The following is a 26,889-nucleotide window of genomic DNA, read 5'->3' as shown; positions in this document are numbered from 1 at the left end:
AAGAACCACCTTATCTCTGTGAACCACCAGGTATGGTGAACGAAAAGACAGCGCCGCCAGCTCCGACACCCTGCGCGCAGAAGTAATAGCTACCAAAAAGGCCACCTTCTTGGACAACGTAAGCAGGGGAACCTCCCGAAGACTTTCAAAGGGAGGCTTCTGAAGAACAGACAGCACCAAATTGAGGTCCCACTGCGGCAATGGAGACCGTACTGGAGGAGCCAAGTGTCGAACTCCCTGGATAAAGGTGCGCACCAAGGAATGTGTGGCCAATGGACGTTGAAAGAAAACCGCTAAGGCTAAAACCTGGCCCTTGATGGTACTCAAAGCCAGGCGCTGATCAATCTCCCATTGGAGGAAAGTCAATATCTGAGCCACGAAAAGGAGTGAGGGTGAACCCCAAGAGACTCGCACCACGCAATGTACGTCTTCCAAGTACGATGGTAGATCTTCCTAGAGGTAGATTTTCTAGCCTTTAACAGCGCATGAATGACCCATTCAGACAAACCTCCCTCCTTTAGCAACTGGCTTTCAACAGTCAAGCCGTTAAAGCCAGCGACTGTAAAGCAGGATGGAAGATTGGTCCTTGGGACAGCAGCTCTTCCCTAAGAGGAAGTCTCCAAGGAGCATCGTCGACGTTTGAGGGGGGGCGTAAATCAGACGATACTGGCTCCAAGGAGCCACTAAGGCGTCTCTGGCGTCGGCTACAGGATCCCGAGACCGTGCCACAAATACATGCATACCAGACACCCCTGAAAGCGAATTGTCCAATGATCTAGACAAAGTCTGATTGCTCAGAGTTCCCACTACATTGATCGGCAGTCTGGACTCCGGAAGAGTCCAGATCCCCTGTGCCCAATCTGTACCGAGGACACCTCCCACCCCGACAAGCTGGCATTCATGGTGACAACCGTCCAGTACAGGGGAAGAAATAATTTTCCCTGTCGAAGTGCCGGAAAACAAAGCCACCAGATCAGGGACCCTCTCGTACCCCGGCTCAACAGGATCAGATTGTCTAGAGACTGAGAATTCTTGTCCCATTTCACCAGGATCTCTCTTTGCAGAGATCTTGTGTGGAATTTTGCAAACGGAACCGCTTCTAAAAAGGTAGACACCATCAGGCCCAGCACCCGCATGCAAGCCTGGAGGGATGACCATCTGCTGGAAAACAGAAGCTGGATTGCCTTCTGCAATTCCTGGAGTTTTTCCAGAAGAAGAACCACTCTGGCTGAGGCTTGAGTCCAGAGTCAGACCCAGATAGTTCAGTTTCGTGGACGGAACCAGAGCAGACTTCTGAAGGTTCAGAGTTCATGGAGTAATCTCCAAGTATTCCACCAGAGCAGTCGGCCTGTAACGCGATCCCCCCCTGACGCAACAATGCTAATAAACGGGGCAAACACTTTTGTGAAGACACAAGGAGCGGAGGCGAGACCAAAGGGGAAGACACAAACCGATAATGCTCCTCGCCCACAGCAGACCGAGGAAGCACTGGTGAGCAGCACATATTGGAATGTGAAGGTAGGCGTCCTTGATGTCGATAGAAGTGAGAAAATCCCTCTGATGTAGGGACACCAATACCGTGCGAATAGAATGCATTCGGAACTTCTGTACCTGCACAAAGCAGTTTAGCGTCCTGAGGTCCAGAATTGGACGCACCTTGCCTTCCTTCCTGGAAACTTTTAAACCGGTTTGAGTAAAACCCCTGAAAACGTTCCGAAGTCGGAACTGGGACAATCACCCCAAAGAGACCCTGTAAGTGTTTTGGGGACAAGCGCAGGTTTGAAGGGAAGAACCTTTCCGGAAGATGAGATTGAAAATTGATCTTGTAGCCAGACCGAATGACTTTGTGGACCCACTTGTCTTACCAGGGAGGTTCACAGATTCGGAAATCAGCAAAGACATCCCCCCACCCCAGATATGAATTAGGGAGCCCCTTCATGCAGAGGAAGCCTTGTCCGCAGGTCTGGAAGAGCCTGCTCGTGACTTGGCCAGACCAGGTCCTCCTGGAACCTCCAGTGGAGGCTCTGAAGGGCCTAGATTCCTTGTCTTGAGACCCTGAGGGACGAAAAGGCCTCTTATGAGCCGAGAACAATGGCCCCCCCCGTCTACGCCAGGGCTCCTTGCCCTTGGAAGCTTGTGGAAGAAGAGTACTCTTCCTCCCCCTTGGAGGCCCTTAATGAGGTCATCCAAGGAAGCTCCAAACAGGCGATCCACCACAGATGGGAGATTAGATAACGCCTTCTTAGAAGTTTGATCCGCAGACCAGCATTTCAGCCAGATAATACGCCAAAGGACCACTGCTGAGACAGACAGTCTGGAAAGCAAGGAAGCCACATCCAAAGAGGCATCACAGACAAACCGTAGCCCCTGGACCAATTGATCCACCAGCTCTGCAAAGGCAGGGGGAATCGGTTCTCCCCTCCAGGTTCGGCATAAAAGTTTATGCCACTCGGTCAGAGTTTGCGACACCAGGGCAACAGTAAGTACCGGCCTAAGTGCTAAACCTGCCACAGTGAACATATGGTAGATCAGACCTCCTATCAGCCAGATCTTTAAAGGCCAGGGACTCCTCAACCGGAATTAAGGTGGCTTTTTTTAACCTGGAAACCTGCGAGTTCACTACAAGTGGGACTGTCTATTTTTTTAAGCAAGGAATCCTCGAAAGGTTACCGCATCGCAAAACGCTTAGGAACCACAAAAGTGCGTTTTGGACAACCCCACTGTATAGTGACAATATCAAAATAAGCAGGAAAGGGGAACACCGTCGCCGCCTTGGAGGGCCTGTGGGTGTCGAAAGGAACCGGCGTCTGACGCATCATCACCTGCATCCTCTATCTTTAAATTTTCACGCACTGACACAATCAGTGCATCCACCAGCGCCTTTTCATGCATGGCTAGAGGAGCAGAGGAATCATCCTCACTATCTGAGCACACAGGGTGCGTGGACGCAGACCCAGGTGGGTAAGTCGCATCTGTGGTGGCCGAATCAGATTCAGGATCTGATGAGACAGATGAAGCAGGTGAAGGCGGGGGACACTTTTTGCTAGCCCATTTTCCCAGGACTAAATCCACTAAGGACCCCAGGACTGCCATCAGTGTAGTCAGAGATTGGTGGGACCCAGAGGGCAGCCTCTGAACGGGAATGAGGTGGAGAAATGTGCTCCAGGGACCCCAATGGAGAAGAGGAGGAACCACACAAAAAAAGTGTTTAACACTGTTAGAAACAACCCCACCGCACTGGCGTACCGTACCACAGGGTCCAGCACAGAGTACTACCACTGCTATAGTAGAGAGCAGGAGAGAAAACCCCACAAAGACTCACCACCACTGATCAGGCACTTACAGCACCAGGCAAACTGCACACCATGCGGCGATCAGGAAGAGAAAGATCCAGGAGTCAGCACTAGGGGATAAGGAGGGGCTCCCACCACCGAAATCACCGCCCATATACCTTCAAAAACATGGCGGCAGCTATTTTCAATGAGAAAGCCACAATGAAATGGCCGCCGAGGCTACACAAACATGGCTGCCGATCCACAGCACAAAAGGCCCCAAGAAAATGGCAGCCCCACGTGGCTCCCGGGGGGACCCCAGGAACACCAAACACAATACCAGCAGGAAGGGGGGCCCTAGCAGGAGCTCCCAGTAGGTACAGCCGATCCCAAAAGTAGATCGTCCGGTCGCTGTCGCCCCCTCCCCCTCCAATCGCTAGCTTGACACCCCAGACCGACCTAAAAAGTATGGCCCCCCCCCATGGGAGAGGTGGGGTAAGGAAGGGTGTGGGCAGATGGGGGGGGGGGGTAACAAGTCTGCAGTGGACCCCCGAGAAGGGGGGGGCACACTGCATGGGAAGGAGGGGAACCCGGAGGTCCCACTGTCCCAGGGAGGGGCCCACGTACACCCCAAAAAACATCCAGGATTAGAGGGGGACAGTTACTTACCATACCAGGAACAGGGTGGGCACCGATCCTGACAGACTACCGCTCCATCAGAATAGGGGGGCTGTCAGCCAGGAGGAAAGATGTGACTCGGGCCGAGGGAAGGTTGTATGAGCCCTCGCGAGACGTTTAAATCGCAGGCCAGCCCCCATCCAGTGGGGCTATGTCGCGCCCAACCTAGTGTGGAGCTGAGGCCTGCGCGCGCTCACTGGCCAGACTGGGGGGACCCTCTGGATCTAGATTATGCAGGAGGTCGTCCAGTCTGGCAGTTGATTGTAGATTCTTGCAGGAACAAAATAACAAAGACAGGAAAAAAATTAATCTAAAAAAAGGAAAAAAATTGCCAGGACCAGAGATACCAGCAAGGATCGGGGTCCTTACTCCTGACGAGGCAGAAAAAAACTGAATGCCTATAGCTTAGAGTGGGAGTATACCCCCTGGGACTGCCCCATAGGCATAGTCAAGCTTTTTCCTGCCTAGTGTCCTACTCCTGTAGGGGGGCAGTATAAACCAATGGTCTCAAGAAGATAAGGAGCTGTGTCCATCAATGAACGAAAGAAATGATAAATGGCTTTTCAATTTCTTTACAAATAAATATGTGAAAAGTGTGGTGTGCATTTGTATTCATGAGATGTGTAAACTCCGCGCAAAGGGACTCTAATTGGATATGCCAAAAAGATGTAAAAAGGAAATATATTCAAGTGACAAGTGTGGGGATATAAATAAAGTATAAATAGTAGGTGTAGGCTGCAGCCTCCCTGAATATTAGTCCGGGGACTAAATGTAAGGTAAATGAAGGATAGGGTGTTGGCGCTGCCTATTAGAAATGCAATAAAAACACACAAAACGGTAAACTCAATAAAGTGAGGGTTGCAAATGATTAAATATCCTGGCATAAATATTGCATACTAAAAATAAATACAAATGAGGTGCTGATCAGATAAAGTGCATAGCATATAAGGTGCTTATCACATATAGTGTAATCGTGCACATGCAAAAAGTTCCCAACTGTATCATACAGTATATGGAAAGTGCTATAAAGTGCTAAAAGAAAACTGGTATGCAAAGGATATATATATATATATATATATATATATATAAAATAAAATGAAAACACAGTCCAAATAGTACTGGTGTGCAACAAATATGTGAATAGTCCAAATGGTGAAATTTCTTTAGTCCAGTGGCTGAGTATAATGTGAAAGATATCCAAAAAATTATATATATATATATATAGAGATGGGTGAATGGTAGGTGACAATCACTTAAATTCAAAAGGGTGACCCCGTGCCGTGTGGTAGGGTGCTGCGTGATCCTTTCTGGGGTATAAGGCGGGTGTGTAAAGATCAAGGGTCTCAGTATCTCCCCTCCTCCTAGGTCGATAGGTCCCGGAAGTGGTCTCGGAGGTCCTAACTGGAGGTATCCCTGGGGTACTAGTGGGTCCTAATACTCTCCTATAGGCCGGGGATGGTCCGCCAGATATAGCTCATAGCCGTATACCAAGGGATGATAGATAGACAAGGCACATAGCGTAATAACGTCTAGAAGGTTTATTCAGTATGTAACAGTGAGGAACTCACAATCAGAAAGCAGCCTTGCTTTCCAGACTGGGCTGCTGAAGACGTATTGATTACGAAACGCGTACGGCGTGTCGCGTCACTTCCGGTTCCTGCACATCGAGAACGAGGCTTGGACCGCATCGCGCTCCACACTCGTATCCGTGCCTGTTTATTTGCTTCTGATTGTGAGTACCTCTCTGTTACATACTAAATAAACCTTCTAGACGTTATTACGCTATGTGCCTTGTCTATCTATCATCCCTTGGTATACGGCTATGAGCTATATCTGGCGGACCTCTCGGACCATCCCCGGCCTATAGGAGAGTATTAGGACCCACTAGCACCCCCGGGATACCTCCAGTTAGGACCTCCGAGACCACTTACGGGACCTATCGACCCAGGAGGAGGGGAGATACTGAGACCCTTGATCTTTACACACCCGCCTTATACCCCTGTGTGGGGTGGGTGCTTCTGGTAAGTGAGTTTTTTTACCAGAAAGGATCACGCAGCACCCTACCACATGGCACGGGGTCACCCTTTTGAATTTAAGTGATTGTCACCTACCATTCACCCATCTCTATATATATAATTTTTTGGATATCTTTCACATTATACTCAGCCACTGGACTAAAGAAATTTCACCATTTGGACTATACACATATTTGTTGCACACCAGTACTATCTGGACTGCGTTTTCATTTTATTTTACTTTATTTTATATTTATGTATATCCTTTGCATACCAGTTTTCTTTTAGCACTTTATAGCACTTTCCATATACTGTATGATACAGTTGGGAACTTTTTGCACGTTCACGATTACACTATATGTGATAAGCACCTTATATGCTATGCACTTTATCTGATCAGCACCTCATTTGTATTTATTTTTAGTATGCAATATTTATGCCAGGATATTTAATCATTTGCAACCGTCACTTTATTGCATTTGTATTCAGCCCCCCTGAGTCAATAGGACCACCTTTCACTGCAATTATAGCTGCAAGTCTTTTTGGCGATGTCTCTACCAGCTTTGCACATCTAGACAGTGACATTTTTGCCCATTTTTCTTTACAAAATAGCTCAAGCTCTGTCAGATTGGATGGAGAACGTCTGAACAGAATATTTCAAGTCCTGCCACAGATTCTCAATTGGATTTAGGTCTGGACTTTGACTGGGCCATTCTAACACATAAATATGCTTTGATAGAAACCATTCCATTGTAGCTCTGGCTGGATGTTTCGGGTCGTTGTCCTTCTGGAAGGTGAACCTCAGCCCTAGTCTCAAGTCTTTTGCAGACTCAAACAGGTTTTCTTCCAAGATTGCCATGTATTTGGCACCATCCATCTTCCCATCATCTCTGACCAGCTTTCCTGTCCCTGCTGAAGAAATGTATCCCCACAAAATGATGCTGCCACCACGTTTCACGGTGTGCTTGGGGTGTTGTGCAGTGTTAGTTTTCCCGCCACACATTTTGCTTTTAGGTCAAAAAGTTAAATTTTGGTCTCATCTGACCAGAGCACCTTCTTCCACATGTTTGCTGTCCCCCCCACATGGATTCTCGCAAACTGCAAATGGGACTTCTTATGGCTTTCTTTCATCAATGGCTTTCTTCTTGCCACTCTTCCATAAAGGGCAGATTTGTGGAGCGCACAACTAATAGTTGTCCTGTGGACAGATTCTCCCACCTGAGCTGTGGATCTCTGCAGCTCCTCCAGAGTTACCATGGACCACTTGGCTGCTTCTCTGATGAATGCTCTCCTTGCCCGCTCGGTCAGTTTAGGTGGACGGCCATGTCTTGGTAGGTTGCAGTTGTGCCATATTCTGAATTTTTGGATGGTAGATTGAACGGTGTGCCGTGAGAGGTTCAAAGCTAAGGAAATATATATAATTTTTTTTTTTTTTTTTTTATAACCTAACCCTGCTTTAAACTTCTCCACAACTTTATTCCTGACCTGTCTTGTGTGTTTCTTGGCCTTCCTGATGCTGTTTGTACACTGAGGTTCTCTATCAAACCTCTGAGAGCTTTACAGAACAGCTGTATTTAACCACTTGCCGACCTGCGCACGACTATCTACGGCGGCGGTCAGCCCCTCACAGGCAAAGTGACGTAGGGCTACGTCACTAGCTTGTGAGGGTCTAGGGAGCGAGCGCGCGCCGCCGGAGGCGCGCTCCCGCTCCCGCGTGGTCACGGACCCCCCGCGCGTGTGACCGGCGGACCCGATGTCCGTCGGCCACTCTGCGATCGGCGGGGGAGAGGGAGAAAGTCAGGCAGCTTGTGTAAACAAGCTGCCTGTCATTCTCCCCTCTGTATGAGAGATGATCATATGGATCTACTATGTAGATCCGTTGATCACTCTGCATACAGCTGAAGCCACAGCCAATCACAGTTAAAATTACGCCCCTAGGGACACACACAGCCCCTCCCTCTCAAATAAAGTTAACCCCTTCACTACCAGTGTATTTTTACAGTAACAGTGCATATATATATATATATATAGCACTGATTACTGTAGAAATGTCACTGGTAACCCCAAAAGTGTCAAAAATGTCAGTCAAGGGTCCGATCTGTCCGCCGCAATGTCGCAGTAACGCAAAAAAAAAAAAAAAAAATCGCAGATCGCCGCCATTACGCGTTAAAAAAAAAACAAAAATGACAAAAATCTTTCCCTTAGTTAGTAAACGCAATAACTTTTGCGCAAACCAATCAAAATACGCTTTTTGCATTTTTTTTTACCAAACATAGGTAGCATAAAACAAATTGGCCGAAAATGTTAAAAAATTTTGATTTTTACATTTTTTTGGGGGGGAATTTCATATAAAAAAAAAGTGAAAAATATTGCTATTTTTGCAAAATGTACGCTCTTTTTTTGTTTATAGCGCATGATCAAAAAATCGCTCAGGTGATCAAATACCGCCAAAAGAAAGCTCTGTTTGTGGGAAAAAAAAGACACCAAATTCGTTTAGGTACAGCGTCGCAAGACCGCGCAATTGTCCGTTAAAGTCACGCAGTGCCGAATCGCAAAATACCCCCTGGTCAGGAAGGGGGTAAAATCTTCCGGGGCTTAAGTGGTTAAACTGAGATTAAATTACACACAGGTGGACTCTTTTTACGACTTCTGAAGTCAATTGGTTCCACTAGATTTTAGTTTGGGGGTCTCAGAGTAAAGGAGTCTGAATACAAATGCACGCCACACCTTTCACATATTTGTCAAAAATATTGAAAACCATTTATCATTTTCCTTTCACTTCACAATTATGTGCCACTTTGTGTCGGTCTATCACATAAAATCCCAATAAAATACATTTACGTTTTTGGTTGTAGCATGACAAAATGTGGAAAATTTCAGGTGTGAATACTTTTTCAAGGCACTGTAACATTTGGTTATATTCCCAGCTACCGCCACACGTCAAAGACAAATGACTGTAGAAATAGCAGATGTAAAGCTCAGAGCTTGTAGTACATCAAAGGCAGATTTGGCTCAGCACTGACATGGGAATCACGCAGAGTAAAAACACAGCATTAGCATTAGGCATAGAATACTTCAGCACTATAGGGCCAAGCATTTGAAGAAAATCTGATGTTCACACAAAAAACATTTTACTCTTCCAGAACAAGTTGAAGCAGGATGAGCTGTATTTTGTTGGAAGGATACACGGTAACTACAAAGCCACCCAGGTTGTGTCTCATTTTTAATGATTGCAACTTTAACCAATTGCTAACCACCGCACACATATATACGTTCGGTCAGCAAGGGGTTACACCAAGATCATGGTTGCAGATGCAGTACATTTTTACTGTAGTGTCACCATTTCACAGGCATGTACAGTTGAGTCTTGACGGGTTTGGTATCTATTTACCATATGCAATATTATCTTTTATATTATACTTAAAGCGGAGTTCCAGCCTAAACACTCACTCACCTGTCCAACGGTCCAGCGATGCGGCCGCCCAAAGCCTCGCTCTTCTCCCTCTCTGCGGCGCCAGAATCACTGGTGTGGGCACCCGGCTGTGACAGTTTTCGGCTTCACAGCCGGGTATGCACAGCGCATGCGCGAGTTGCGCTACGCGTCATGATTGGCCGGCAATCTTCTGGGACCTCCGACATGTCCCAGAAGATTGCAGGTAGGGAGGGGGAGAGGAGAACTTCCGCTCAGGGCGCCGCGACGCTCCGAGCGGAAGTGGGAGCGGGTACCTGTCAAAACTAGGTACCCGCTCCCCCCCCCCCCCCCCAAAAAAAAATGACATGCCAAATGTGGCATGTCAGGGGGTTATAACTACCTAAAGCAGAAGTTCCACTTTTGGGTGGAACTCCGCTTTAAAAAGGGGGTATTATATTGTGTTTGTGTGCACTAAAAATGGGATTTTTGACTTACCGTAAAATCCATTTCTCTGATGTTCATTGATGGACACAGCTCCTGATATGCTTAACCATTGGGTTATACTGCCCCCTACAGGAGTAGGACACTACGCAGAAAAAAAAAAAAAGTCTGGCTATGCCTATGGGTAGTCCCAGGGGGTATACCACCTCTCTCTGCTATAGGTACTCAGTTCTGTTACAAGCAGTGTCAGAGAAAATACAACTCCACAGAGGGGTGGGTGCTGTGGCCGTCAATGAACATCAGAGAAATGGAATTTACGGTAAGTCAAAAATACCATTTTCTATTTTTTTTCATAGATGGACAATCCTGATATTCTTAAACCATAGGGACAAGATTTCTCTACCAGGGTTTGGTGGAACCCTAGAGTTCCTCCTGAGGTTGCTAGGGGGTCCTTGAGCAATGGGCAATTTCTGCATCTCCGATAAGTTCCCATTGATACCATTGTTCCTTTTAGCCATTGGTTAGGGGGTAATTCTTCCCAATGATGACAAGAGGAAGGAGAATTCTTCCCACTGACTGTAACACCAATGTGTCATGAGTTGTAGATTTTTAATATTTAGCAGGGGTTCCCCCGAGACCAAAAAATTATTTCAAGGATTCTTCTGTGTTGAAAAGGTTGAGAAAGGCTGCATTGGGACGTACCAAAGCAGTGTTAAACGTGAGGGGTGGGAACAGTAAAAAAAATTCCAAGGCTAAAAACAGTAGCCAACCAGGCAACAGGGGCTCAACCAAAACAACTGGAGCCCCCCTGAAGAAAAATACACCCTTAAAGAGGGCCAAGTCCTCTAAATAGCAGCCTGCAAAACCTTGCGGCCAAAAGAGGCATCCGCAGATGCCAACACATCCACTTTGACCTTTGTGAAAATGTGCACCGACGACAAGGTGGCCGCCTTGCAAACTTGCGTCACCGACGCCTGATGACAGAAGGCCCAGAAGGCAGTGAGCGCCCAAGTAGGATGCGCCTTGATAGGGAAAGGAGGAACCTAGCCCCTGATTAAATAGGCCTGAATAACCGTCTGTCTGATCCATCTGGGAATGGTCGCAGAGGAAGCGGACAACCCCGCCCAAGACCCATCTGTAAGTACAAATAGAGTCTGACTTCCTAAAAGACTTCCTGAAAGACTCCATAGCTGCCAGGTGCACCCTTATTGCCCAAACCACATCCAAGGCATGCAAGGCAATTTCCTTAGGATGTTTTGGCCTGGGGCATAGGGAAGGCAACACAATGTCTTCATTCAAAAGAAAAAAAATTAGAGAAAACCTTTGGAAGGAGTGACGGACAGGGGCGAAGAACCACCTGATAACGCCGGCAGTCAACATAATGTCTTCATTGTGACCTTTTGAGTAGGGATGCACCGAAATGAAAATTCTGGGCCGAAACCGAAACCGAAAATGCAGGATGCCGTTGGCCGAAAACCGAAACCGAAACCGAAAATGACTTTTTCCCCCAAATAATTTTAAATTAGATAGAACAGGGCATACACAAAAAACAGGCAGCGACGTACACCTGTCGCTGCCACCCTGTCACAGTATATGTATTGTGATGGGTTGGCAAGAGGTTAATTTAATTACCAAAGGTATTTGTATTATGCAGCATGAGGGGGTTAATGTATTGCCACTTATGGTCACTGATGCATTAGTGACCGACCAGTGGCAGTTAATTAACCCCTTTGTGCTGCATTAGTGCAACCAGTATAAGTGTTAATTAACACTGGCTGCACTGATACTGGTTACACTAATGCAGTACAAAAGGGGTTAATTTTTTTTTTTTTTTTTTTTTTTATGCAAGATTTATTTTTATGTTCCTATAGAACACAGAATTGCATAAACTTAAATGAAACATTATGTATACATACAAAGTAAAAAAGTAAATTTGCTGCTTCAGGGTAACCTTCAAATAAAGTACATGTCTTAAAAACTGACATTATTTCAAACATTAGAATAAACTTAATTACAAACAGCAAAGTAATTGAACTGTGTTTGGAATAATTTGGTGTTTGTTAATGCCATTTCTGCACTGCTTCTTTTCAGTTCAAAGACAGGGAGCTTTTGGCAGATACTGGTCAAGATAGCCCAAGAGTTTTAACAACTAGTTTCACTGGTTGTCATGTGGACGCTTTGCTAGAGAAAAAAAAAAAAAAAAAAGAGGATGGCTCAGATTTCATTCATGAGGCTTGGAATGTGTACGTAGCTGCTTGCTGTTCTGCATATTTCCCGCCCACATCTCCCTCTCTGTCCTGCACATACGCCGAGATAGGAGAGTGGGCGGCCCCGGGCAGACAGAAAAACTGGGGTGGGAGGGGGAGGAGGATGAGCTGTGTGTGTCTTTCTCCTCTCCTGTCCGTGTCTGGGAGGGGGGGAGTACTGCTCGCTGCTGTGTGATAGACGAGGTGTCACAGACGCTGCGCTCTGCTGCAGCCACGGCACCTAATTGAACAGACTGATTCTCCTATCCTACGGACGGGAGAATCAGGGACTTTTCAAACCTGCGCTGCGGCCATTAATTTCGGCATTTTAACCCATTTTCGGCCGAAATGGGATAGGCCCATTTTCGGCCGAAAATTTCGGTGGCCGAAATTTCGGTGCATCCCTACTTTTGAGACAGCGTCAACAAGGGAATCTCCCAAAAAATCTCAAAGGCAAACTTCTGGAGGACCGAAAGCCCCAAATTGAGGTCCCAAGGTGGCAATGGAGACCGCACTGGAGGAACCAAATGGCAAACACCCTGAAGAAGGGTACACACCAGGGAGTGTGTAGCCAATAGTCGTTGAAAGAAGACCGCAAAGCTGACACATGGCCTTTGATGGTACTCAAGGCCAATTTCTATTCAACCCCCTTACCCCCCCCCCTCCTTAAGGAAGGTCAAGATCCGAGTCCCCGAGAAAGAGCGAGGATGAACCCCAAGGAGACACACACCACACAATGTACGTCTTCCACGTACGATGGTGGATCTTCCTAGAAGTAGATTTCCTAGCTTTTAACAGCGTTGGAATCACTGATTCATACCAACCCCTATTCTTCAGTACCTGGCTTTCAACAGCCAAGCCGTCAAAGCCAGAGACTGTAAAGCAAGGTGGAAGATCGGTATTTGGGACAGCAGATCCTCCCTGAGAGGAAGCTTCCAAGGAACGTTGGTGAGCAGCCACACTAGATCAGCGTACCAAGCTGGGCGAGGCCAGGCTGGGGCCACTAAGATAACCAGAAAACCTTCTGCCTTGAGCCTGCGTAGAAGTTTTGGCAGAAGCTTGAGATGAAGGAAGGCGAAAATCAGACGATGCTGACCCCACAGGGCGTCTGCCAGAGGATCCCATGACTGTGCCATGAACTCTGCACCTTTCTGTTGAGCCGAGACACCAACAGATCCACCTCGAGGGTGCTCCACTGGAGAAACAACTGATGAAACACCTCCAGATTAAGAGACCACTCCCCCGGTCCAACGCTTGCCGACTGAGGTGATCCGCCTGCCAGTTTTCAACCCTGGGAATGTGTATGGCGGAAAGGGCTGGAACGAATGTTCTGCCCACCTGAGAATGCCGGCTACCTCCAGGACACTTCTTGTGCCCCCTTGGTGATTGACATATTTGGGTTTGGTCAAAATTTCCCTTGCAGGGACCTCGTATGGAATCATGCAAACGGGACCGCCTCGAAGATGGACACCATCAGGCCCAGCACTCACATGCAAGTCCGGAGGAATGACCATCTGCTGGCCAGCAGGAGGTGAATTGCAGCCTAAAGGTTCTGGAGTTTGTCCAGAGGAAGGAGTACTCTGGCTAAGGCCAAGTCCAGAGTCCGACCCAGATAGTCTAGTTTTGTCAAAGGAACCAAGGCATACTTCTGAAGATTCAGAATCTAGCCAAACTTCCTCAGGATCCGTATGGAGATCTTCAGGTTTTCCACCAGCACAGTAGGAGACACTGCTCACAGAAGAAGGTCGTCCAAGTAGCCCAGGACCGCAATACCCTGCTGACTTAACAATGCTAGCACTGGGGCCAGCACTTTCGTGAAGACCCAGGGAGCGGAAGTGAGACCAAAGGGTAAACGCCACAAACTGATAATGCTCCTCTTCCACGGCAAAGCAGAGGAAGCACTGGTGACCGACACATATTGGAATGGGACGGTAAGCGCCCCTGATGTTGGAGGCAAGAATAGCCCCCTGATGCAGGGAAGCCACCACCATACGAACAGACTCCATTCTGAACTTCTGCACCTGCACAAGCAGTTCAGCATCTTGAGGTCCAGAATTGAGGTCCAACCTGATCTCGCTCTGCAAAATCTGAAGAAGTTTTTCCCCGTGAAGAAAGACCCTTGCCAGAAAGGAGTCTAAAATAATACCCAGGTAATTCAAGCGTAATGACGGAGTCAGCGCAGATTTTTTGAAGTTGATGGTCCACCCAAACTCCTGAAGGGTCTGAACCGTGATTGAAAGGTCGCCTAACAGGGTTGGATGAGACCTTGCTCTCAACAGGAGATCGTCCAGATATCCGAGGAACGCAATCCCCTTTTTGCGGAGCAAAGCCGGGGCCAAAACCTTGGTGAAGACTCTGGGTTTCTGGGCACTGTGAACAGGTTTGAATAAAAACCTCGAAACTTTTCCTGCCGAGGAACCGGCACAATCACTCCCCGTGCAAGGAGATCCTGCACTGCCTCCCTGGGATCCTTCAAATCGATGCGGAGATAGACGGAGATTTGATGGAAAGAACCTGTCTGCTGGGCGAGACCAAAATTCGATCTTGTATCCTGGACTAATTAGTTTGTGGACCCATTTGTACTGAATCAGAGGCGTCCAGGGTTCTTGAAAGCAACGCAGACGTCCCCCCACCACCGAATTGGGTGAGGGCGTCCCTTCATGCAGAGGAGGATTCGTCAACCGAACCAGACTGGCTAGTCTTGGGCTTACCCGACCAAGCCTTCTTGTTCCCTCCAGAGGCTCTGAATGGTTTACATTTCTCTTGCGCCCGAGACACGAAAAAAACGCCTGTGAGCCATGAAAGAAGGCCCCCGCTGACTGCGAGGTGCCTTGCCTTGTGAGGATTGCGGGAGAGGAGTACTCTTACCCCCTGTTAGACCCTTGATTAACTCTCATCCAAAGAGTCACCAAACAGGCGCTTACCCAAAAATGGGAGATCAGTTAAGGCCTTCTTAGAAGCCTGGTCCGCCAACCAGCTCTTCAGCCACACCATGCGGTGTATGGCAATCCTCACCGCAGACACTCTGACAACCAGAGGAGCCGCATCACACAGGTACACCATGGCCTGGGCCATCTGGTCCGTGAGCTCAAGTAGAGTTGGGGGAACCATCTCAGCGTTCAAGTTACCCCCAAGTACCTTAACCCATGCAGTAACCGTCTGAGAAACAAGGACGGACGCGAATACGGGTTTAAGTATCAAGCCCGCCAACAAATTTAGGTGGCGGGAAAGGGATTCCAATCGTCTGTCCACCGGGTCCGTAAATTCCGGGGAGTTTTCCACAGGAACCACTGTAGATTTGTTCAACTGGGAAACAGGGTGATCCATCTTAGGCGACACTGTCCAACGATTTGAGACTGAGTCAGCAAAGGGGTAATGGCGTTTAAAACGCTTTAGTGCCACCAGCACATGCTTAATGCGCCGTTGCTCATTCACAATATCATGAAAGTCTTCGGGAGAAGGGAACACCTGACCCGACTTCTGGGCTTTGCGGGAGCCAAAAACTACCCGCTTTCCTGACTGTGTGGGCTCATCATCCATTTGCAATGTTTCCCTCACTGAACAAACTAGTGCTTCCACCATAGCGCGTTCCCGCGCTGCAGCCGAAGACGACACATCCTCCTCACCATCTGACTGCGAGGACAGAGATCCCTCAAGGATGGAATTGTCCGTGGCGACCATATCAGGCTCTGAATCAGAAGACTGAGAAGGCATAGGCCGTTTTTGGGTAGCAACTTGTTTCATCACAAGGTCCACCTTTGACGCGAGAGTTTCTAAAGCTGCAGACAGAGACCTGACAGATTGCAATCCGGATGGTCCGGCATGCGCACAAATAGAGTCTGAGGGGGAATTTTCACCATGAGACTCCATTTTCCAATTGTAGAAAAAAAAAAAAAAAGGAGCGCACTGTCCCTTTAAATCGCGATCGCGGTCCGCACCGCTATACCGTGCTATATCCGGAGTTCCCCCTTAAGGATGGCAGGAGCAAAGTGTGCACGAGGAATGCCCAAAGGAACAAAACCCCTTACTTTACCACCGCTGAGAAGCAGCTGCTCTGTAGTCAATCTCCAGCATGAAAAACGTCTGACAGGAAGTGACATATCACTAGAGGCCGAACACTGCCTGTGTAACAAAATGATGGCAATGGTAAAGTATAGGAAGCTAAGGGAAAATGGCCGCTGCCTTTACACAGAGAGAGCCTATGCCCACACTTAAAATGGCGGTCGAAAACGCTGCCATGCACTCAGAACCCAGGCATGAGGCCACCACGGAATCAACCTAAAAGGGACCCCCCAGGACAAGGTAATATTTTTAACCTCCCCCCCCCCCCCCCCCAGGCATCAGACGCTGACTATAGCTCCCCCAGCGGGACCAGGGAGGGCAGGGCCTGTCCTGATAGGCCTGGGGGATCTTTCAGAGAAAACACAGCCCTCTTATCCCCAGGAGTGGGCCCACATCTCCCCCTCACAGGTCTGCTTCATGGACACGGGGGGGGGGGGGGGGGGAGGTATTGTATCACTCACCATACCATGGACCGGGTGGGCTCTGCTCCAAAATAGCTCAACTCCCACCCTGAGTGCCAGCCACAAGAAGTACGCTGCAACTCAGGGCGTTCCAGATTGATGAGTCCAAGTGAGGCATCCGCTCGCAGGCTCATCCCCATCCACCGGGGCTCCGTCGTGGCGAGGCCTGGGCGGACCACAACCTGCTCAAACTCGTTGGCCAGGCTGGGAGACCGTAATGATCTAGATTATCCAGTGGGAAACCGCAGCCGGCTGTCGCTTGTAATTCACCAGGAGGATCCCCCTGACACTAGCTAGCGATAGTGAGTAAAGAGAAATAAACAAACATTCTTAAAAGAATATAAAAACTGAGACCGAAGTCCCAGCAGGAAACCTAGGTCCTACTCCTTCACTAGGCAGCAAGAAACTGGTATGAGAGCACAATGTGTCTGGGGTTATATCGTGAGGGACAGCCCCTATAGGCGTGTCGAGTGAAAACTTTTCACTGCCTAGTCTACTCCTGTAGATGGCGCATAACCCAATACTGAAGAAGCATAAGAGCTGCGCCTGTCAATGGACGATAGAGAAATTTTGATTTTTACATTTTTTTTTTGGGAATGTTATATAGCAGAATGTGAAATATTATATATATATATTTATTTATTTTTTCTTTCAGAATTGTTGCTCTTTTTTTGTGTATAGAGCAAAAAAAAACAAAAAACGCACAGGTGATCAAAGAAAGCTCTATGTGGGGGGGTGGGGGGGGAGAGAGGACGTAAATTTAATTTGGGTATAACATTGCATGGCCGCGCAATTGTCAGTTAAAGTCACGCAGTGCCAAGTTGAAAAAAGTGGCCTGGTCATTAAGGGGGCAAATCCTTCCGGTCTTAAAGTGGTTAAAAAATAGCCCTAGGCAGCACATTAAAGACTGGCAGCGCCAGGCTCGGTGGAGGAACAAAACATAAAACAGTGGATCTTACCCCAAATCTGTTAAGGGAGGCTTGTCTCTTCCTCTCCTATAACACAAATATATCTGAGGTCCTCGGATACTCCCATTATTGAGGTCGGCAGAGAGTCCGGTTGGGGTAGTGTCCATACATACATATCCCTGGGGCACCTCCTCCCCCAGGGATCGGATGATCACTGTAACATCTGTGATGGGTTCCTTTGGTTTAGCTATCTTATGACAGGCGTCATTAAAGTGGATCTCCTCTTCAAGTGGTATTGATGAATCGGTTAGTCCGGCAAATACAAAGTAATCAGCGACCCGGGGTCCTTTGTCTTCCATCATCTTCCGTGTTTGGACAGGAGAGCTGAAAGACACCAAGAGAAAATCGTCACATTCACAGGAGATGATCATTTCCTTGTGTCGTCATTGTAAAGTTTAGAAGCAAAATATTACTCAATAAGGAAGTGTCCATACAAAAATCTCACTGCAATTTCCAAAAAACTATTTGAAAAACCCCCTTATTGTTTATGGGGATTACCACTGTGCCCATAACCGTGATGTACACGGGAAAGAAAAAAAAAGCTGGGTGTGATTAGTCCTCCTAGGTGGGATATCATAGCTGCCAATCCTGGGTGCTGGGACAGCATTGCTTCCACAGGCCTGTCCGGTGTACACTTGCATTGTCTGCAAAAAGCGATCTGCGAGGGATTGCTTTTCACAGAGTGGCTGAAAGGCATTCAGAAGGTGATACTGCTGCCTCTTAAAGCGGAGTTCCGGCCTCAAAAATGACTTTGGGCCATCCGCTTGCTGACATAAACCTGAAAAAGAAATGGATGCTCCCGATTTTTTTTTTTTTTGTATACTTACCTTGTTATAGAAGAAAATATACTCATCTTCCTTCCTCTTCCTCCCTCTGCGGCCGCGGCCCGCGCCGTCTCTTCCGGCTAGCGATGATTCCTGGGAGCTGAATGTCATCGCTCCCAGGAGTCAATGCACCTGCACCGGCCCCGCTTGTCACTTCCGGTGCAGGCATGTCTTTTCCTGCTAAACAGCTTCTGGGCATGCCCAACCCCTGAAAAACAACCCCACACCATAATCCCCCCTCCACCGAATGATTTGGACCAGTGCACAAAGCAAGGTCCATAAAGACATGGGTGAGTGAGTTTGGGGTGGAGGAACTTGTCCTGACCTCAACCCGATAGAACATCTTTGGGATGAATTAAAGTGGAGACTGCGAGCCAGGCCTTCTCGTCCAACATCAGTGCCTGACCTCACAGATGTGCTTCTGGAAGAATGGTCAAACATTCCCATAGACACACTCCTAAACCTTGTGGACAGCCTTCCCAGAAGAGTTGAAGCTGTTATAGCTGCATAGGGTGGACCAACTCAATATTGAACCCTACAGACTAAGACTGGGATGCCATTAAAGTTCATGTGCGTGTAAAGGCAGGCGTCCCAATACTTTTGATAATATGGCGTATGTGTGGGTGTGTAGTGCGTGTAATTTGCACACATTTCTGCACCCACATGAAAAATGAGCTACATTAAGAAAACGGCCGGTTTACACCTGTACTGCATAGAAATCGGTCCCCATTCCTGTCCGATCCATGTGCTATTTGACGCAGTGTCATTATCAGCCAATTTACAGTCAGGTCCATAAATATTGGGACATCGACACAATTCTAATCTTTTTGGCTTTATGCACCACCACAATGGATTTGAAATGAAACAAACAAGATGTGCTTTAACTGCAGACTTTCAGCTTTAATTTGAGGGTATTTACATCCCAATCAGGTGAGCGGTGTAGGAATTACAACAGTTTGTATATGTGCCTCACACTTTTTAAGGGACCAAAAGTAATGGGAAAATTGGCTGCTCAGCTGTTCCATGGCCAGGTGTGTGTTATTCCCTCATTATCCCATTTACAAGGAGCAGATAAAAGGTTCAGAGTTCATTCATTTCAAGTGTGCTATTTGCATTTGGAATCTGTTGCTGTCAACTCTCAATATGAGATCCAAAGAGCTATCACTATCAGTGAAGCAAGCCATCATTAGGCTGAAAAAACAAAACAAACCCATCAGAGAGATAGCAGAAACATTAGGTGTGGCCAAATCAACTGTTTGGAACATCCTTAAAAAGAAAGAACACACCGGTGAGCTCAGCAACACCAAAAGACTCGGAAGACCACGGAAAACAACTGTGGTGGATGACCGAAGAATTCTTTCCCTGGTGAAGAAAACACCCTTCACAACAGTTAAAGCTGAAATTCTGCAGCTAAAGCACAGCCAAAAAGATTAGAATTGTGTCGATGTCCCAATATTTATGGACCTGACTGTAATTGAATGGACTGAAGCCGCACTGGATCGCACTGTTGTGCATTCACTACTCACTACAAACACACTGTGATTGGATTGCACAGCACTGCAATGTCATGCAATCCGGGGCAGGGAATCGCTCTGGTTAGCAAGGTCATTAGGAATACATTGACACTCGCAGCAAATCGCACACCCAATCCGCTTGCGGCTTGGGAAACACACGAGTTCTGGTGAAAACCGGTCCTTGGGCTGGGAGTCTGGTCTCTGGTCTTCCAAGCCCAACAGTCCAGTCTAGAGCTCATCAAACAACCTAAAACCACAGAAAAGATGCAAATGTCAAAATATCTTTAATGTGCGCAAAGGCATTACGGCGGTATTAAACCCAAAATTGTCATATATTGCAGCTTACCAATCATTAGTTGTGGTGGCTGCATTAGAACTCTTTTTCTTTTTTAAGGCTTTATCCCCTCTGTTTTCACCTGTTGATCTGACCAGTAGCACACCTCCTGTGTTAGAGCGCCCCCACTCTGGATGAAGGAGCACAGATGGACTAGCAGATCTAAATACACTAATAAGCTGAAGCCAAACTCCAACTAACATCTTATAATCAGTTACAGCAGTTTTTTTCCTTTCAGGAGAAAGGTTTTACATAAATACTGATCATTGTAAGCGCCCCTGTCAGTGTTAAATGGTTTGCGTCATCTCTGTAAACTGGAAAGGGAGGGGAGAAAAAAGGGAAAGGGAGGGGAGAAAAAAAGGGAAAGGGAGGGGAGAAAAAAAGGGGAAAGGGAGGGGAGAAAAAGGGAGGGGCAAAAGGGAAAGGGGGCGAAAGGGAGAGGGAAAAGGAGGGGCAAAAGGGAAAGGGAGGGGGAAAAAGGAGAGAAAAGGAAAAAGGGAGGGGAAAAAGGAAAAAAGGAGGGGAAAAAGGAAAAAAGGAGGGGAAAAGGGAAAAAAGGAGGGGAAAAGGGAAAAAAGGAGGGGAAAAGGGAAAAAAGGAGGGGAAAAATGGATTTTTGTAAAATCTTACCGTAAAATCCTTTTCTCTTAGCTCATTGACAGACGTAGTCCTCGGTGATACACCACCTTCGGGTTATGTTGCCTCCACAGGAGCAGGACTAGACAGGAAATTAAAAAGCTCTGGCCACACCCTAGGGGCAGTCCCAGAGGGTATATCCTCTCTCTCTCTGCCTCAGCAAATCAGTTATGTGAAAAAGCAGTCTTTAGAGATTTAACCCAACCCAACTCAAAAAACAGAGGGGCGGGGACTACGTCTGTCAATGAGCTAAGAGAAAAGGATTTTACGGTAAGATTTTACAAAAATCCATTTTTCTCTAGCGCTCATTGACAGACGTAGTCCTCGGTGATACACCACCTTCGGGACGTCCCAGAGCAGTATCACAACTGAGGGGTGGGAAAATGAAATCAAATCCCAATCTAGAAGGCCCAACCGGTGCCAACTAGAAGTTTACAATGCTCATCCTTAATGATGAGACTCAACAAAAGAGAGAAAAAATTTTTCTTTTTTTTTTTTTTTTTTTTTTTTTTTTCAAACAGAAAAAACCCGAGGTAGACCACCGGTCTCCTCAAATTGAGGCCTGCAAAACCTTGCGGCCAAATGAGGCATCCGCCGATGCCGTCACATCAATCTTATAGAATTTTGTAAAGGTATGTACCGACGACCAAGTGGCCGCCTTACATACCTGGACCACTGACGCCTGATGGCGAAAGGCCCAGGAAGTACTGAGCGCTCGAGTGGAGGGCGCCCTAACAGGGAACGGAGGACTCTGACCCTTAATAGAATAAGCCTGTACCACCGTTTGTCTAATCCATTTGGCAATGGTCGCGGCAGATGCAGGCAAACCCTTTCTGGGGCCATCCGTGATCACAAAAAGTGAATCCGTCTTACGGAATGATTCCGTAGCTTTCAGGTATACCCTGATTGCCCGAACCACATCTAAGGAATGCAACGCATGTTCCCGATGATGCTTGGGCTGAGGACACAAGGAAGGTAGTACAATATCTTCATTCAGATGAAAATCTGAAACCACCTTAGGAAGAAAAGATGGCTTAGGATGAAGTACTACCTTATCCCTATGAATCACTAGGTATGGGGACTGGCATGATAATGCAGCCAGTTCTGACACCCTGCGAGCAGAAGTAATAGCCACCAAGAAGGCCACCTTCTGGGATAAAGTAAGCAAGGGAATCTCCCTGATGTTTTCAAAGGGAGGTTTCTGTAGAACCGACAAAACCAAATTAAGATCCCAGGGCGGTAAGGGCGCGCGGACTGGAGGAGCCAGGTGCCGCACCCCCTGGATGAAATTCCGCACCAAGGATTTGGTAGCTAAAGGCTTCTGAAAGAAGATTGCTAATGCTGAAACTTGACCCTTGATGGTGCTCAAGGCTAGCTTCTGCTCAACCCCTTGTTGCAAAAAGGCCAATATTCGAGACACCGAATAGGTACGTGGAGGAAATCCTAAAGATTCGCACCACGCAATATAAGTCTTCCATGTGTGATAATAGACTTTGCTGGAAGTCGCTTTCCTTGCTTTAATAAGGGTAGGAATGACTGAAGTAGACAAACCTCTGTCCTTCAGTACTTGGGTCTCAATGGCCAGGCCATTAAAACCAGCGACTGTAAAGCACGAAGGTAAATTGGTCCTTGAGACCACAGACACTCCCTGAGACGAAGTTCCCACGGAACGTCTACGACTAACATGTCCAAGTCGGCCAGGCCGGCTTGAGGAGGCCAGCCTAGAATTTCTAGGACCACTGGCGCTGATTGGATCTGAACCAGGCGTCCCTAGAGCTATCTGGCCCCGACCATCCGAGAAAGTCTGGTCGTTTTCTGTTTCCACACATTTATCAGATACCTGATAGTTATCAGGAAAGGTGACCTTTTCTGGTTGAACCTCAGGGACCAAAGTCACCCGACTAGAGGCTACTTGGCCTATCTGGTCAACCAGATCCGATTCCTGTGAGGTATCGGGACTAATCTTAGGAAAAGGTAAAGGAAAAGATCTATTCAGGGAACGGTAACTACCGCTTCCTGTGGTACTTAAATGTTGGAAGGGAAGAATCGCACCGGTAGTAGTGGTTGATACTCGATCTAATGTCCTGAATACCGGTGACAACGTCCCCCCCACCCTGAAACCGGGTGGGGGCGCACCTTCAGGCTGTGTACTCCTTTGCTTCGGGTTTGGCTGGGTTGGTCCTCTGCTTGTCCGACCAGCCCTTCTTGAACCCTCCTGGAGGAGTCTTGCCTTTCCCGCTAGTACCAGCCGGGCGTCCTTTATGGGCGGTAAAGAAAGGTCCTCGCTTGTTGCGAGGTCCCTTAGCTTTTGCAGCCTGTGGCAAAAAAGTGCTCTTGCCCCCAGTGGCATCCTTAATGATTTCATCTAGGTTGGCCCCAAATAGACGATTCCCCTGAAAAGGGAGATTGGTCAAGGTCTTTTTGGAACCTAGGTCAGCTGACCAGCATTTTAACCACAGCACACGTCTGAGGATCACCGCTGTCTTAGATGCATGCCCTAATAAGGGAGTTGTGTCCAAGGCTGCGTCACAGATAAACCGTAGCCCTTGTATGATCTGTTCCATCAAATCAGATGTCTCCTGGGGAATATCTTTTCCCCTAAGATCTTGGCGTACCATTTTCGCCCATTCCGTAAGTGTCTGGGAAACTAGACCAATAACAATTACTGGTCTAAATGCTGACCCTATCAGAGAAAAGATAGTGCGGGACTCTGCTTCTATCTTTCGATCCACCGGATCCTTAAAGGACGAAGTGTCCTCCACTGGAATAACCGTGGCTTTATTCAGCCTGGAAATAGGCGGATCCACGACTGGTGGTACCGTCCATTTCTTAATGATGGATTCCTCAAACGGATAGCGTCTAGCAATACGCTTGGAAATAGTAAAGGTACGTTTAGAATGCTCCCATTCTCCTTTAATCTGATTACCAAAACATTTAGGTACAGGAAAAGCCTTCGCCGTCTTGATGGGCTTATTAGTACCAAAAGGCCTCTCTGTTTCAGTTGCCTCTGCCGGTAAAGCCTCAAGTTTTAAGGTTTCTTGCACTGCCACAACTAGTGCGTCCACCAATGCTTCTTCCTGAATTATAGCAGGAGAAGAAGCGTCCTCCTCACTGTCTGAGGGGGCTTTACCTGGGATAACAGCCCTTGCAGAGGAACCTGCAACTGCCGTGACCATCTCTGAATCTGAGTCAGAGGTGTCAGATGGTATAGGGGTAGGCGGGGGTCGCTTCCTTGACCCCCGTCCCTGACAGGCCGCCTCCACCCGAGCCACCATAGACTCCAAAATTGCTGTAAATGACTCTATACTCTGTGCACCGGCGGGTCCCGAGGCCCCCTCGAGGGAAACAGGTGGGGGAATATGTGTGGCAGGGTCCATAATAACTCCAGTTACTTCCTGGATAATATAATTCAAAGGAAAAAAACTTTTTTTTTTTTTTTTTTTTTTCTGACCCCCAGCGCCACAAAAAGCCCCTTAGTGTTACCTGCTAGGGATCCCTATCGATCGAGAGAGAGAGAGATAGACCCCCAGGCTCACCACTTGATGCTCAGAGTTAAACTGCAACAGCTTACAGCGCTGTCTTGACAAACAGGAAGTCTTTTGGCTGGCTGCCCAGGAAGAAAGGAGGCGGCTCCGCCCTTCTGCACGCCTTCCGGCGCCTCCCCCAAGCTCCACGAGGTGTAGGATCACCTCAAACATGGCCGCCCCCATGCTGGAGACACGAGGCTACGCCAAAATGGCGGCTCGTGCGATCCAGCAAAAAAAATGGCGGCGGCCTGTACTGACTAGCGGTGTGCTGCAGGGCACACAACACTCTCTCTGCATGGGGATATGGCGTGGTTGGCGGTACCGGCCCTGGCGGACCGCATGGCCGTTCGGGAGGCCTGCTAATAGCTGGAGATCTGATTTGGAAGGCAGTCTACATGTCCGTGGCTTCTGACTGGTAGGTAGCTTATACTTAACCCATAAGATTCCCAGAATGCCACAGATTACATCTTTAAAACATGTATACAATAGATTGTTAGCTCCCAAACCAAGCCTCCTGGCTTTTTGCATATAAAATCACACTCAAAGTAGGAGGATTTGTGACATGTTATAGGATAGAAAGGACTCTTTCTTACCATACAGAGAGGGGCCCGCGTTCACCACAAAACCCGTCAGGGAAAAAGGGGGAACATCTACTCACCATACCGGAACCAGGCGGGCACCAACTCCTGACAGTACCCCTCTCCACCGGGGCGGGAGGGCTGTCGACCGATACGGACGCCGTGACTCATGGTCTTTGGCGTTTCAGCGAGACGTTTAACTCGCGGGTTCAGTCCTTTTAATGGGACTTTGTCGCGGCCGACCCAGCGCGGAGCTATGGCCTGCACGCGCTCGTAGGCTGAACTGGGGTGACCACCGGATCTCAACATCCAGCCCGTCGCCCAGTTCAGCTTTCTTGCTTGAAGATCTCACAGGAACACTGGAGAAAAAAAGCTGTCTAAAAATCCTTTAAGAAAAAAATTCTTGCCAGGACCTAAGATCCCAGCAAGGTATCTAGGTCCTTACTCCTAACTAGACAGAAAATAACTGATTTGCTGAGGCAGAGAGAGAGAGAGGATATACCCTCTGGGACTGCCCCTAGGGTGTGGCCAGAGCTTTTTAATTTCCTGTCTAGTCCTGCTCCTGTGGAGGCAACATAACCCGAAGGTGGTGTATCACCGAGGACTACGTCTGTCAATGAGCGCTAGAGAAAAGGGAAAAAAGGAGGGGAAAAGGAAAAAAGGAGGGGAAAGGGAAAAAGGAGAGAAAAGGGAAAAAGGAGGGGAAAGGGGAAAAGGAGGGGAAAGGGGAAAAGGAGGGGAAAGGGGAAAAGGAGGGGAAAGGGGAAAAGGAGGGGAAAGGGGAAAAGGAGGGGAAAGGGGAAAAGGAGGGGAAAGGGGAAAAGGAGGGGAAAGGGGAAAAGGAGGGGAAAGGGGAAAAGGAGGGGAAATGGGAAAAGGAGGGAAATGGGAAAAGGAGGGAAATGGGAAAAGGAGGGAAATGGGAAAAGGAGGGAAATGGGAAAAGGAGGGAAATGGGAAAAGGAGGGAAATGGAAAAGGAGGGAAAAGGAGGGGAAAATAAAGGAAGAGAAAGGTAAAAAGGAAGAAAAGGGAAGGGAAAGGAAAGGGAAGGGGAAGGGAAAGGGAAGAAAGGGGAAGGGAAAGGGAAGAAAGGGGAAGGGAAAGGAAAAGAAAAAAAAAGGGAAAGAAAAAGAAAAGGAAGGTAAAGGAAAAAGAGAAAAGGAAGGGAGGGAGGAAGGGAAGGGAAAGGACATTAGGAAAAGGGAAAAGGGAAAAGGAAATGAGGGAAAGGAAGGGAAAGGAGAAAGGAAGGGGAAAGGAGAAAGGAAAGGAATAGGAAAAAGGAAAAGGAAACACACTGCGACTTGATTGCACAGTACTGTGTTATCATGCAATCCGGTGCAGGCAAAGGCATTGCATTTGCAATGTCACTAGGAATACATTGACACGCACAGCAGATCGCACACCCAGTGCGTTTTAAAGACAGCTCAGGAATTGAACAATCATCACAAATTTCCCACACGGCATTCTGGTGTGAGACGGCCCTTGGACTAGGAGTCATATTTTTGGTCTTCCAAACTCAGTCGAGTCTAGAGCTCAAACAACCTAAAACCAAAAATTCTATCGCATGGTACTTACAGTCCAGGCTCAGTATATATAATATATATAAAAAACACGGACACAAAAACTTAGTAACATTATAACAAATTAATGACAATGTGTCACTTATATCAGCGCTGCAAAGAAGACAATATTTACTAACTATGAATGAAAAGGGAAAAAAATAATAAATTGCCCCCCCAGTGCCACAGAACATAAAATATTTAGGAATTTCTTTTATCAACAGTAACATGAAAGCTCCGCCAGCACTGAAAGTAACTGACAGCTGAACATGGCGCAGAGACAGCGAGCGCAGAGACCTCCGGTGTATAATGAGCGGGGAATAGGATTTTCTTTGGCTTCAGATGTGAGAGCGAGTC

At 47.6% G+C, this 26,889-nt stretch overlaps 1 protein-coding gene across 1 annotated transcript in view; it reads right to left on the bottom strand.

Moving 5' to 3' along the window:
* Nucleotides 1–26,889, bottom strand: part of DENND4A (DENN domain containing 4A) — a 306,249-nt gene that overhangs the window by 206,134 nt on the left and 73,226 nt on the right. The window contains exon 2 of the mRNA XM_082255258.1: nt 17,547–17,879. Within this exon, the coding sequence (XP_082111384.1) occupies nt 17,547–17,879 (333 nt within the window). The remainder of the gene's footprint in view (nt 1–17,546; nt 17,880–26,889) is intronic.

This window comes from Pelophylax lessonae, assembly GCF_965119305.1.
Source record: "Pelophylax lessonae genome assembly, chromosome: 4".
Classification (NCBI taxonomy): Eukaryota; Metazoa; Chordata; class Amphibia; order Anura; family Ranidae; genus Pelophylax; species Pelophylax lessonae.
The sequence above is the reverse complement of the archived record's forward strand: the minus strand, read 5'-3'. Positions and strand labels throughout refer to the sequence as shown.